We start from the raw sequence: 14,968 nt of genomic DNA, 5'->3' as shown, positions 1-14,968 counted from the left end.
ATGAGGCTGTATGGGGCATTAGTGAGTCCTCATTTGGAATACTGTGTGCAGTTTTGGGCCCCCTATCTTAGAAAGGATGTACTGATGTTGGAGAGAGTTCAGAGAATATTTACAAGGATGATTCCTGGAATGCAGGGGCTAACATATGAGGAGCGTTTCTCAGCTCTTGGATTGTATTCATTAAGAGTATAGAAGAATGAGAGGGGATCTCATAGGAACATTTCGAATGTTGAAAGGGTTGGACAGAGTAGATGTGGAAAGGTTGTTTCCCTTGGTGGGTGAGTCCAGGACAAGAGGCCATAGTCTTAGAATTAGAGAGTACCCAGTTAAAACAGAGATGAGGAGAAATTTTTTTAGCCAGAGGGTCATGGATTTGTGGAATCCGTTGCCACATACAGCTGTGGAGGCCCGATCATTGAGGGTGTTTAAGGAGGAGATTGACAGGTATCTAATTAGTCAGGGTATGAAGGGATATGGGGAAAAAGCCGGAAATTGGAACTAGATGGGTGAATAGTTTAGCTCATGGGGGGAGCTGCGGAGCAGACTCAATGGGCCGAATGGCCTACTTCTGCTCCTTTGTCTTGTGATCTTGTGAACTGAGGTTAGGCTAATTGTCCTATAATTTCTCTTCTTTTGCCTTCCTCCCTTCTTAAAGTGTGGAATGACAGTTGCAATCTTCCAGTCCTCAAAGACCATGCCAGAATCAAGTGATTCTTGAAAGATCATGACCAACGCATCTGTTATCTCTTCAGCAATCTCTCTCGGGACTCTGGGATGTAGTCCATCTGACCCAGGTGACTTACCCACCTTAAGACCTTTTGAGTTTGCCTAGCACTTTTTCCTTTGTAATTGCAATGGCACTCACATCTGCTCCCTGAATCTCATAGACCTCTGACACACTGCTAGTGTCTTCCACAGTGAAGACCAATGCAAAGTATTTATTAAGGTCATTTGCCATTTTTTCATTCCCCATTACTACCTCACCAGCATTATTTTCCAGTGCTGTAATATCAACTCTCAATTCCCTTTTACTCCTTATATAAAATGAAAAAAACTTTTACTATCCTGCTTTATGTTATTGGCTAACCATATCTATCAAATGAGAGTCTAACCACCAACCTTTAATATTCAGCAGTGCAACCATTTCCAAATTCCAATTGTGAACCAGGGACATGATTTGTACCAAGCACATAAAAACCAGAGCAAGTTCGGGGCTAGAAATCCTATCTCAAACAGCTCACAGCCTGACACACCAAGACCTTTCCTCTCTCTGCATGGCATAAGTCTACAGTTTGATGGAATAGTCTCCACTTGTGCAGTGGAGATAAGGACAATGCTAACAATTCTCAAGAAACTCAACAGCAACGGAAGATATTAGCCCTCTTGACAGGCCTGATTATTCATTCATTCCTCCACCACTGGTACCAAGCGACTGTAGTAAGTGTCATCAGCAAAATGCACTGCAGTTCTTCAACCAGACTACCCAGGTTAATTAAACCCAAAGATGTAATGTTAGAAAGCTCCAAAAGCTCCACCTGTGGATGGATGAAAATGAGCTTTAATGAATTTTTTTTAAAAAAGAATTGGGGGGGGAATGTCTTGCGAGAATGAGGCACGGCTGATGCAGCATGGGAAAGCAAGAGAAACTAAATATATAAACTGTTAAAAGTAGAATTAATAGTGAGTATCTTTACCCTACTTACTTGAAAACCTCAGGGTGAAACCCTTGTAGGAGAGACGATAGCAATAAAAGATCTATTGAAACTACAGCTATAACAGATATCAGCTATAACCAGACGATATCGGCAGAGACGAGCATCCAAGATCTCTACCGTGTAACCAGGTATTAGTTCTGTTAAATCATACCAAGGGATTTGTAAGTTTTTTCTTGTATAAACTTTGTGGATTAACTTTCCATGGACGATCAACTATTTAATCCAACGAAACAAGATAGTGAAGAACCAGCACAGGAATGAAATGTTTCATGACGTAGAGGATTTAATACGTTTGGATGCATAAGTTTATTTTCATTTGAAGGATCTGAATTTGATTTTCTGCAAGAACTGATTATTTTTGCAAAGATTTTGATAAGTTACTGAACGAGATTTACTTTGTTTAAAAGTTGTGATTTTGGAGAATTGTCATGAGAGGAGTTGAGCTGCATAGGTATGTAATTTTTGAATTTGTAGACATTCTGACGAACTGAAACTGAAGTTAACCATAATACTTAAGATTAGGAATTCAATTACTTTTCCAGTTAGGGATAATAAAAAGGTTAGTCTGTAAACATTTAAATAGGGAATAACACTAGACATAATTAGTTTGAGAAATTAATTAGAGAAACAAAGGTTATTCTAATGAATATCACTGATTCTAACTAAACAGGAATTTGGTTTTTGTTTGATATCTGAGATTTGGAACCTAGTAGAATGCTGGAATTTTGAATTATTCTTACTCGTAAATATTTTGTATTATATTTCCCTCCAGAAGTGTGTGTTTTCTATTCATTGCTTCCTCCCGATATCTAGAGCTTCAGATGGCCTACTAGCTCCGAGCGTAGTACTATGTAATTTGATATTGCTCATAAAGAGTGCGATGATAACCAGTCATACGAGATAAGCACTACACAGGTGTTACGCTACTCCAACAGCACATCCGAAACTGATTATCCCTTGCCACAAAGACAAGGACAGCATGCATATGCAGACACTGATACCTGTAAGTTCCTTTCAGGTTGAGTACTGCTTATTCAAAATGCTTGGGGCCAGAAGTTTTTCGGATTTTTTTCAGATTTTGGAATATATAATGAGGTAGCATGCGATTGTCATTTCTGATTCTGAATTTATGTAAGCAGTCTATCTTACACTTGTTCATCAAACATCTGTAATTAACAACAAAAATTAGTACATACCATTAATGTAATGAAAACATAATGAGTGCAGGGTTACCAAAGTAAAACAGCACCATCAGGAGGGTACCTGTATCAGCTGTTGAACAACAACAAACAACAGCAGACCTGTAGCTTCCACCTACAATGTCATGTTTTGATTAAAAGTTTACAGTACACTGTAGTTGTATTTTATTTTTTTTAAATTTTTATGTAAGATTTAAAAATAATCAGCATGGTAAACTTGTCCTGTTGTTACATTTTCATCAGCGATTTTCTTCACAAATTTAACAATAAATTTTTCTGCTCTTTCGTGAACAGCAGATGCTTTATCTTTAATTTTTTTTAAAGTCTTTACAATGTAATGCCGTGACATTTCCTAAACTTCTGCAACCAGCCAGCAGAATATTCACAATTATCTTCAATCTTCAGATCATCATGAAAGATCTTCATCGGCATACTGTTAAGCAGCACGTTCACTCCGATCCCAACAAATTGACTTACAATACATGAGCGAGATCTTCATATTTTTCATGTTATGCAGTGTTTTTGATTTTTCATCAACTTCTGGTCATTACATACATGAGGGCACTTCTCAGAACTATCTGCGTGTGCCTTGTGGAATTCTCCATTTGTGGCGTCATGTCAGAGCTCAAAAAAAAATTCTGATTTTGGAGATTTTTGATTTTGCAATTTCAGATAAGGGGTACTCAACTTGTACTTCTCTTTCAGTGTTATACGATGTAAATTTTTGATCTTGATGGCAACGACAATTTAAGAATGCCTTTAAGATCATCTGTTGCTAAGCTTTTCAATCACAGACTGTATTGTTATTGACACAATATGTGTTAATTTCTGCAAAGATTAAATTTTAAAGTCACCAAAATAAGATTATTAATTACTCAGTATCAATTATGATACACAAATTTTGCCTTAGAGAATGTTTACAAGATTTTACTTAAGAAAGATGCACATCAAGTAAACATTTAAAGACCTACCAAGAAAAACACCTACATTTTAAAAATAAATTTAGTACCAAACTCATCCAAAAGTAACTCAAGTCAAAAGTAGCCTTAGGTCAGAAGGGGTTGTCACTTAAGTGAAAAACAAACTTACAGAGAATTATAGCTACAAAGGTAACTCACAACATACCAAGAGACTGCCTGCACGTTCTGTCCTTGTCACTGCGATATTCCACACATCCAGCTCTTTCCTCTAAGGGGGGACACGGCTCACCACCATTCTTTGGCTCCTGTATGATATACCGTCGACGAACACGGTAAGTGTTTTTGCAGGGTTCCACACAGCCACTCCAGAAACTCCACTCGGTCACTTTGCAAGAAACAGCTAAGGAAGACAAGAACTGTCATGGCATGATAATGCAAAGAGAAACTAAGTTTTCCTTTCATATTTTCCCAATCATTGTTGATTTCAAAATAGATTTGTGTTGTAGGATGCATTCACCAACAGCAAGAACATTCTGCACCCACTGAAAAATAAAAGGAAAACTGTAAATGTTGGGGAACCTGAAATTAAAAACAGAAAGGGCAAGGGATACTCAACAAGCCAGGTGGCATCAACAGAGAGAGAATCTAAAGGAGAATCATTGATCTGAAATGTGAATTCTGTTTTCTCCAGACATCATCTCAGCAGGGTGTGCTTTCTGTATGAAATAGAATCACATAAACCAGAAATTGTGAATAGTTGTAACAAACAAATTTAAGTCCAACTGCTGAGAAATTGAGAAATACACTTTTGCCCAATGCTTACACTGGAAAAAAAACAAAGCCACGTTGTTTACACTCACATAATACTGCTCTTTCTACTTTTCCTGGAAACTTGATCAGAATGTATTTATTCCATTCTACTTGATTTTAAACCCTAACCACAACTAATTTATCATTCCCTATAAAACTATTATCTTTGGACTGGTTCTCCAGAGTCCTTTTTGTCAATTTCCCTAACTAAATCTAAATTCATGTGTAACCTTTTCTATACTCACACCCATTTACTCATTTCTCTAATAATCCTCATTTTTAAAATATATGAAATTAAAAAATTATTTAAATTTTTACAGATGCTCCTGGTTCCCCGGCCATCTTTCTCTCTCTCATTGCTCAGTCCATTCTGAAGCTCAATCCCTTTAACCCATGTTCCATGTTCCTATATTAGTCTCCATCTTTTGAATTAATCTTATCTTCAAAACACTGTCATGAGAGTGTCACAGCATGATTGGGCCCATCATGCCAGTTCCAGCTCTGTAATAGAATTAGCCCATTAAGACAATTCTTCTGACCCGCTTCATCACCTTTTTCAGATCACAGCTCTTAGACTTTTTCCCCTCTCCAGTCCTGTAGTTAATAACCATTCTACAGATTTCTCCTTATTCTCACAGTTAAACCATTCATGATTATGAGTAATTCTATCAAAATTTCTCTTAAGCTTCTCTGTACTAAGAGCAGATCTCTATATATCTTTGGATCATTTCAGTATTTTTTTATTTTGACAATTCTCAACATATTTAGTCAACCAATTAAAAAGGTTCAGCATCACTTCAATGCTTCTTTATTCCAGGTATAAATTGTATTTTAAAAGCTTTAGTCTGCTTGGCTCACCACTTCAAAAGGTTTAGAGACAACCATCCTCAACTCTCTCCATTCCTGTTAAATCTAAAATTGTATTCCTTAGCTCATTTTGCCTTTACTCACTCTCACCACCAAAATATATCACTACAGAATGATCTACATTAAATTGTCCACCAAGTTTCTGCCTATTTTGTCAGTCTGTGCCCTCCTAAAACCTGTTTATTGAGTTTTACATCAGTTACAAACATTGACATTCAGCTCTACATAGCCAAGTCCAAGATGTTAATACTTATTAGATCATTGGTTGTTCTAGTGACCGTGAAAATACATGAGTATAACAATTATAATATCAATTCCATTCACCATTAAAAAACATGATTGAGTCAAGCAGGATTTATTGTGAACAAATCTGTGCCCATTATTACCCATTCTGCTCACAGTTCAAATTAAGTTTGTCTCTAAAGTTCCTTATCACAGACAAGGTATGTCCCAGATCCTTTTATAGCAAAAGAAAAATACATGGATATAACACAAACATGAAGAAATCTGCAGATGCTGGAATTTCAAGCAACACACATAAAAGTTGCTGGTGAACACAGCAGGCCAGGCAGCTGCCCGGCCTGCTGCGTTCACCAGCAACTTTTATGTGTGATACATGGATATAACATTTGATTCATTCCAATCATCCACAAAAAAAATGGAAAGATTAGGTTGTGAATGGTATTGGCTTTGCTGACTGCAAAGTTTTAAACTCAAATGAAGATCTTAAACTCTATCTGATACAGATAACTACGGGCACCCTCACTGAAGGGAAATTATCAAATCAAAGTTCATCTATTATCAAAGAATACATAAATTATACACCTTGAGATTTGTTTACTTACAGGCAACCACAAAGCAAGAAATCCGTAGAATGCATTAAAAAAAGATTATAACCACTGCACGGAGAAAGAGAAAAAAAAACACACACATCATGCAAACAATAGATGCAAATGACAACATCCCCAACCAGACTGAGTCCTTAGGTCTGCTCTGCAGAGTAGCTGCAGGGTAGGCCAAAGCCTCTATCTCAGGTTCACCATATTAGTGGGGCAAAAACGACGCAAAACTCGCAGAGGCAACAGCCACCAGAGAGCGGATTGCACACTGAGGGGAGAGCGAGCAAGATCAGCCTGACCCTCACCTCCACACTCAAGCTTTCCAGTCTATCTGGGCCGGTATTTAAATCGCAGCAACCTACACTTCAAAAGCTAGCTCACTTGCCTGTTATCCCTTCGGGGTGAATTTAGCTGCCAATACCCAATATTTGCCCGCTCCCCACAAACCAAGCAGAAGATATTTCTAGCTAACAAACTAGTTTAAACACAGTTCATTTATTTTTAGTGATGCACATTTAAATTCAGATAAAATTCTTAAAACATATTTAAAACTCAGGTTTTCTATTTTATAAAAGATTTCCTAATACAAAAAATTTCTAACACAAAGGATTTCCAAAACACAGGGACTCTTCCTGTAAGCTAAAAATACATACCAATGAGTTGCAGACAAACAAGTTGTCCATCACAGAAATCAAAGGCAGGGAAATGCAGATGATACCAAGATAGATGGAGCTGTGGATAATGAAGTAGGTTTTCAAAGCTTGCAGAGAGATTTAGGCCAGTTAGAAGAACGGGCTGAAAGATGGCACATGGAGTTTAATGCTGATAAATGTGAGGAACTACATTTTGGTAGGACTAATCAAAATAGGACATACATGGTAAATGGTAGGGCATTGAAGAATGCAGTAGAACAGAGGGATCTAGGAATAATGGTGCATAGTTCCCTGAAGGTGGAATCACATGGGGATAGGGTAGTGAAGAAAGCTTTTGGTATGCTGACCTTTATAAATCAGAGCATTGAGTATAGGAGTTGGGATGTAATGTTGAAATTATACAAGGTATTGGTAAGGCCAAATTTGGAGTATTGCGTACAGTTCTGGTCACCGAATTATAGGAAGGATGTCAACAAAATTGAGAGAGTACAGAGGAGGTTTACTAGACTCTTGCCTGGGTTTCATCTCCTAAGTTACAGAGAAAGGTTGAACAAGTTGGGTCTTTATTCTTTGGAGCATAGAAGGTTGAGGGGGGGACTTGATAGAGGTATTTAAAATTATGAGGGGGATAGATAGAGTTGACGTGGTTAGGCTTTTTCCATTGAGAGTGGGGGAGATTCAAACAAGAGAACATGAGTTGAGAGTTAAAGGGCAAAAGTTTAGGGGTAACATGAGGGGGAACTTCTTTACTCAGAGAGTGGTAGCTGTGTGGAACGAGCTTCTAGCAGAAGTGGTTGAGACAGGTTCGACATTGTCGTTTAAAGTTAAATTGGATATCTATAGGACAGGAAAGGAATGGAGGGTTATGGGCTGAGTGCAGGTCGGTGGGACTAGGTGAGAGTAAGAGTTCAGGACGGAATAGAAGGGCTGAGATGGCCTGTTTCTATGCTGTAATTGTTATATGGTTATAAATGCAATCTATTTCACCCCATCTTTCTGTTATTCTTTTTATTGTCCCTTGATCATTCCTAACAAGCCTGGCTCCTCTCTTACATTTATAGAGTTTTTTTAATAATCAATTGGGTGACTTCACATGCACGTGGTATTTTTCACATATTTTTTCACACAGGTGGTCTAAAAGCTTTGGGGGATAGAGTTACTCAATACCCACAATTACTGCTGTAAACGCTGACTCTGTGTACACAACTCTTCCAACTATTGATAGATCAGCTATTTGATATGCTAAGTGATCTGGTCTGAAAACTAACTTGAATTAAATAATTTAGCCAGTGTTGCCTGGTCTGATAACAGCCAATTAACACAACCCTATTGTCTTACACTGTATCCCTTGGGCAACTAGCTTCATGCTGTTTGCCATCATCTTGTGCTCTACAGACAGTGCCGTTTGCTTACAAAGCTGTCCTTTTAACTTCAGACTGATTATTGCTTTCAATTTACATAACAAATTGAAGAATGGTTCTCTTTAACAACAAAAATTTGAACAAAAGATATTGGTTGGGTGATTAACTCACTCAAAAACAACTATGTGATCTCTGGAAGTGTCAGTTGCTATGTTAGAAAGCTGAGTTTGGCAAAAAAAAAGGACCTTCTCGCCCTAGACAGAGACTATCTATCACCAAGTCCAGAAATTACTAAGCTTCTAGTCTTCAGTAATTTAGGTGCTTTCCTTATGGACCATTGAGTTTTCTACTTCTGAGAAGAGACAAGCAGCTGTCCTATTGGTCCCAAACAATATCTCTTATGTCCCAACCTTTACAATTACATCTGCAGCTTCTTATTTTCCAGCAAATACGGATTCAAAATGCTTATTTAGCTCTCCAGCAAAGCTTACTGGTGCCACAACATCCCCATTTTAACCATTTTAACAGTACTTATAATAGACTTCTGGATTCTTTTTTTTCCAATCTCTGATCACACTTTAGTTCATTCCAAAATGTCCTCAGTCATTTTTTTTAATATTCAGCTTTAAATTTTATTTCTAAATTTGTCTCCATGAAAAATCATTTTATTAATTTACAAATGCAAGGCATTAATGAATCTATATTTCCAATTATAACAAGGAGGGCGGCTGATCAATTCTTTGAATCTGCTCCCTACATACTATGCTACAACACTAGTTTGGCATATAATTTAGAAAGACCACTAATATTTTTCAACTGAGCATTGAACAAGGAAGTTCTTTATTGGATGTCATTATTTACTATAAATTCCCAAGTGTATTGCCAAATATCTAATAAATGAACTAACAATAAAGCTTTTAAACAGTTACCAGTGACCTTTGTAATTATTCGTGGGACAAAGCATTGTCCAACATACTCGCTGATTGTACCCAGAGCGACAAAGCTTCATATTGTCACTTTGTAATTTAGTTGCTGCTTCCTAATCATAAAAAAAAGTTAACATCTTACTGAAGGATGAGATAATGAATTTTGGAGTGAAACAAAGCAAGTGAATACAGTATATAGAAGGGTCAGTACAGAAAAGGAACCAAGGGACTTTGGTGTGTAGGTACGGACAGCAAGGTGGATATCAAGGTATACTCACACAAAATGACAGCATACTGTGTCTGTATACCTAAGATTTCCAGCATCTGAAGATTCTCATGTGTATAAAAGGCATACAGCATTCATTTATTATCCAGAACATAGATTATTGGAGCAGAGACCCATACTGGAACTCCTTCAACTCTACTTAGGCCACAGCTTCACTACTAAAGTACTGCGTGGTTACCATATCCTAGGGAAGATGTTTCTATATTGAAGAAGGTTAAGGGGCAACTTCCAAAGATGCTATTAGTAGTGAAAATATGTGATTATTAGTAAAGTTAGCTCTGAAGCTTTGAAGCAGAAGAGGCTAAGAGGTGTATTAGTTGAGATGCATATTCCCTCCGGTAGAGGGGTAAACAATTTGGTGCAGTGAACTTGTGTTCTTAGTAAATGGATTAGGGAGAAGATGAGGAATTATTTTTATCATGTAGATAGCAGAAGCCTGGAAGTCATTGCCTGAGAGTTGCAAACTCCTGCCAATATAAGCATACCAAGTGCAAAAGGGTGAACATGGAGAAGATGGCTCATTGTGGACCAAGGTGTCAATACATGCAAAGATGTTGACAACACATGTGAAGTCTTAAGTAAATCTCATTTGTACTTACCAAGGAAAGGGATATCGTAGTTGGAAAGTTCAGGGAGAGGATGGTATAATTCTGGCACAATTTACCATTGAAAAGGAAGAAAGTGTAAATGCCTTAAAGTAGGACCTGATGAGATTATATTATGGGTTGTCATGCAGGGAGAATGATGGAAATGATGATGGAATTCTGATGGAAATTTTCAAATATTCAAGACTAGAGAACAGAAAATATGGTACTTTTGTTCAAGAAGGGTAGCATGTAATTATAGCCAGTGATTCCAATGTCAGTGGTGGGGAAAATATTGGGAAAAATCTGAGGGATAGGACTTGGAGACACAGGGATAAGTCTGGAATACTCAACGTGGCTTTTGAAGGGGAGGTCCTATCTGACTAATTTTTTTCTCTAGATGACCAAAAGTGCCAATGACACTAAGGTAGTTGAGGCAGTAAACATAAACTCAAGTTTCCACATAGGAAACTAGTCCAAAAGATAATAGCTTTTGGAACCTAGAGTAATTTGGAGCAAATTGGACCCAAGACTGGTTTGGTGGTAGGAGGAAGGAGGATTGATCATGCGTTAATTTTCAACTGTAAGTTTGTGACCCTGGTAAGCACAGGAATTTGTATTGGGACCTTAGCCATTAGCCATTACCATTACTGACCGGCACATAACTGAAAGAGGCATGATCAATAACTTTACACATGTTTGGGAAGTTTGCTGGGAATGCTGATTGTGAAGGTAGTCTTGTGTCACAAAATGTATTATTCATTTAGTAAAATGGAAGAGCAAAGACAGAATGAACTTAATCCTGAGAATTTAGATCTGGTGCAGTTTCAAAAAACAAGTAAGGATAGGCCCTGTACAATGGGTAATAGATCCTAAGAAATACTAAGGAACAGAGAAAAAAAAAGCCTAGTGCAGATAATAGATCCCTGGAAGAGTGACCTGATTGAGGTATATAAAATTAAATAGAGCATTGATAGTCTGGACAGTGAGAATGACAATCTGTGGCAAAAGAACAAAAGTACTTTTTAGGAAGAAAAAATTATTTAGAGATCTGGGAAAGTTTTTTTTTAAACTCACCGAGAGAGTGGTTGAAATCCGGGACATCTCAAAAACAAGTTGTTGGGTGGTCCAACTGACTGCTGTAAATTCGTAAATTACCACTCAGTGTAGAGGCGTGGGGGGAGGTGTGGGGAAATTAACCGCCATTGAGAGGGAACGCGCCATGGATATAATTGGCGCGCACGTGACTGATGGGAATGTTCTGACAATCGGCGGGGCACTGTTTGTATAGTACGTTCTCCGGCTCCAGGAGATTTATTTCCCCTCTAAATCTCGGCTCCAGTTGTGTGCAAATAACTCAGATTATTTGGGCCAAGATTTAGTAGAGGCTTTCTATGGAGCCTTTTCTTCCCGGAGTGAATGATAATTGGATTTCTTTAGCACTCGCTTTGTCTGCCAAATTTTATACTGCAGCCCAGTCATATTTAACCGAAAATGTGTAATATCCCTTGCAATCATGCCTATTGAATAAAGCTCGATTTATATTGCAACCAAAATGCTGGAGGAGGCGGAGAGCTTTAAGGTCTTCTTGAAGGGGTATAGAAGTGTACAGGGCCACGGAATTGCAAGTTGCTGAGGAGATCGAGGGTATGTGAAGAGTCGCGGATGTAGGTAGGCAGGGACTGAACCAAGAGGGATAGAATTGAGTCGAGGTATGAAAAGGTGTGTTCGGTGGGGCAGGAGCAGGCAGAGACAATAGGTATGTCCAGACAGTCAGGTTTGTAGTTCTTGAGTGGGAAGTAAAAAGAAGTAGGACGGGGTAAAAGAACTGAGTTTGGTGGCAATGGGTGAGAGTTCTCCAGAGTTGATAGGATTAGTGATAGTGTCGGAGATAATTTCCTGATGATCCAGAGTGGGGTCCCTTTCAAAGGATAGATAAGAGGAGGTGTCCGAGAGTTACCGTCTGGCCTGAGGTCAGTCCGCCACGCCATACAACAGCACCCCCCTCTGCCCGAGGGTTTGAAGGTAAACTTGGGATTGGTGCGGAGAGAATGGAGGGCAGTGCGTTCAGAGGGGGTAAGGTTCGAGGAGGAGCGAGGAGAGTTGAAGTTGAGCTGGTTCACGTTTTATCGGCAATTAGAGATTAAAAGATCCAGAGCAGGTAGAGAACCGTTAAGGAGTGTCCAAGAAGGCGGGGCAGAGATGGGAGAAGGGGCGTTCGGTACGGGATGAGGAATTCTTGCCTAGGAAGTGGGCTCAGAGACGGAGGCGACGGAAGGAGCGATTAATGTCGTGACGGGCTCTTCGAGGTAGTCCTTCTTACCCCTGCAACGCCCCCCCCCCACAACATTTTTAGTCTAGCGTCTACTTTCCAATCCTGAAGAAGGGTCGGCCCGCAATGCTGATTGTTTATTCATTTCCATAGATGCTGCCAGACCCACTGGGGTCCTCCAGCGTGTTGTGTGTGTTGCTCTGGATTTCCAGCAGAATCTTTTATGTTTATATATTTCAAGCTCTACGGTGTTCAAATACCTATTGACTTCGTCTTCTTTCACCAGCCTGTCACAATTAAAGTAACTGACTTTTTCAACATCACTTTTAATTGTCCAAGTTAATAAAATATTTTTAACATGCGAAACCGCGTGACTATTCAGCTCCGGGAGGGATTTCCCAAACAAACAACAACTTTGCAAGACTCATAAAAAGGTTAAAGAGAAAACAGACGGGATTACCTGGGCAGGCCAGATGGTAATCGTGGCAGCAATCTAAAGTACGTCCACAAGCTTGGTCGCAGTAACAGGTTCCGTAGGAACGATCGGGCCGCCACCCAGTAGTGTGACATTTGGATTCCCTGCCCTTACAGCAAGTTCCTAAGTCCACGCAACCACCTTCGGCACCGGCTCCAAACAAAAATAACCCCAACCCCAGAATTGAAAGCACAGCTCTCAACTCCATTTCAATCGAATCAAATTGCCACTGAATCACTTTCATAAACACAGACAACGAGTTCCCTCTCCTCGAATTTAGACCAGTTCCGTCGCCATCAACTTCAGCAATAAATCGGCAGCGGCACCACTGTCAAATCCACGGCCACTTTCATTTCCCAATCAGATCGGCCAGCTGGGATCCCGTCAGTTTTCAGTCTCGCTGACCTTTAGCCTCTCATCAATTGACGTGTTTCAGACGGAAACCGATACAATCTCTACATGGGCTGGGTTTTGATGAATAATTATTAAAACTATTGTGAAAGCAAGAAATACCTCCTATTTTAAATCCGCGCTAGATTTACTTGGAGGAATTTCGGAACGCTGTAATTTTCTGGGAACACTCCCAAATTCCGTTGCTTTTCAAGACGAACCAAAGTGCCAATACTACCAATTAAGTACTTTTGGAGGGCAACTGGTGGCTTTTATAATGCATGGATCGTAGTAGCTAAATCTTGCACAACGATTACGTGATTTAGATCAGATAAATAGAAATATAGAATGAGGGTCGGGCACTGGGGATAATTGGTTCTTCTCTTTAAAATGACTATTTTTTTTAAATCGCGTTTAGGATCAAGTTGTTTGGCTTAATGCTCTATGTGAAAAGGTACTGCCGTTGGACAGCGCAGCATTCCGTCAGTATTCCACCGGCATTCCCAACCTGGGATCCACTTTCCCCTCGGTTAATGATCGGGATTAATGGCATAAAAAGGGTTGGGGACTCCTGTAGGTTTCGGTTTGGGTCTTAAATTCGTGTTCTAGAATTTCTGATTAAAGAGGCCCGGGTTCTCCCACCTGACCCATAGATGAATCAGTGCAACCACGCTGTCACACTTCACCGTGAGGAGAGCTTCCACACCAACTTCATTATCTGGCTCAACGCCCAGCCACGGTCTGTGCAGTCCGATCTTCGCACACACCCCTGCCTCGTCTCTCGAGTTCTATTCCTCGAGAACACGCGGTCGCTCAGAACTCTCGATACCTTCTGACTTTCCGCATATCAACCACGCAATTGATTGTATTCAATCACCTGACTTTATTTAGCCAATGTAACGTAATACACAAAACGTTGCGGGAGCGCAGCAGGTCAGGCGGCAGAGCGAAGTAAAGAGCGGATGTTTTGGGCCGAGAAACTAAGGAATTTTTATTCCTCTCCGTAGATGCTGCCTGACAAGCTGCGTTTCTCTAGCAACACACATCAAAGCTGCTGGTGAACGCAGCAGGCCAGGCAGCATCTCTAGGAAGAGGTACAGTCGACGTTTCAGGCCGAGACCCTTCGTCAGGACTAATGAAAGAAGACCTAGTAAGAGATTTGAGAGGGGGAGGGGGAGATCCGAAATGATAGATGATTTAATTCCACGTCCCATTCCCATTCTGATATGTCTATCCACGGCCTCCTCTACTGTAAGGATGAAGCCACACTCAGGTTGGAGGAACAACACCTTATATTCCGTCTGGGTAGCCTCCAACCTGATAGCATGAACATTGACTTCTCAAACTTCCGCTAATGCCCCACCTCCCCCTCGTACCCCATCCGTTATTTATTTATATACACACATTCTTTTTCCCTCTCTCCTTTTTCTCCCTCTGCCCCTCTCACTATACCCCTTGCCCATCCTCTGGGCTTGCCCCCCTCCCCATTTTCTTTCTCCCTAGGTCTCCTGTCCCATGATCCTCTCATATCCCTTTTGCCAATCACCTGTCCAGCTCTTGGCTCCATCTTTCCCCCTCCTGTCTTCTCCTATCATTTTGGATCTTCCCCCTCCCCCTCCCACTTTCAAATCTCTTACTAGCTCTTCTTTCAGTTAGTCCTGACGAAGGATC

The 14,968-nt window shown here is 39.9% G+C and overlaps 1 protein-coding gene across 1 annotated transcript in view; it reads right to left on the bottom strand.

The window, feature by feature from the left end:
- Positions 1–13,470, bottom strand: part of LOC140186473 (somatomedin-B and thrombospondin type-1 domain-containing protein) — a 37,476-nt gene extending 24,006 nt beyond the window's left edge. The window contains exons 1-2 of the mRNA XM_072240790.1: positions 12,893–13,470; positions 4,040–4,234 (exon numbers count right to left, since the gene is read on the bottom strand). Of these exons, the coding sequence (XP_072096891.1) occupies positions 4,040–4,234; positions 12,893–13,151 (454 nt within the window). The 5' untranslated portion in view covers positions 13,152–13,470. The remainder of the gene's footprint in view (positions 1–4,039; positions 4,235–12,892) is intronic.
- Positions 13,471–14,968: the final 1,498 nt, after the last annotated feature.

Source organism: Mobula birostris, chromosome 2 (genome assembly GCF_030028105.1).
Source record: "Mobula birostris isolate sMobBir1 chromosome 2, sMobBir1.hap1, whole genome shotgun sequence".
Lineage (NCBI taxonomy): Eukaryota > Metazoa > Chordata > Chondrichthyes > Myliobatiformes > Myliobatidae > Mobula > Mobula birostris.
Note: the sequence above shows the minus strand (reverse complement) of the source record. Positions and strands in the feature narration are given on the sequence as shown.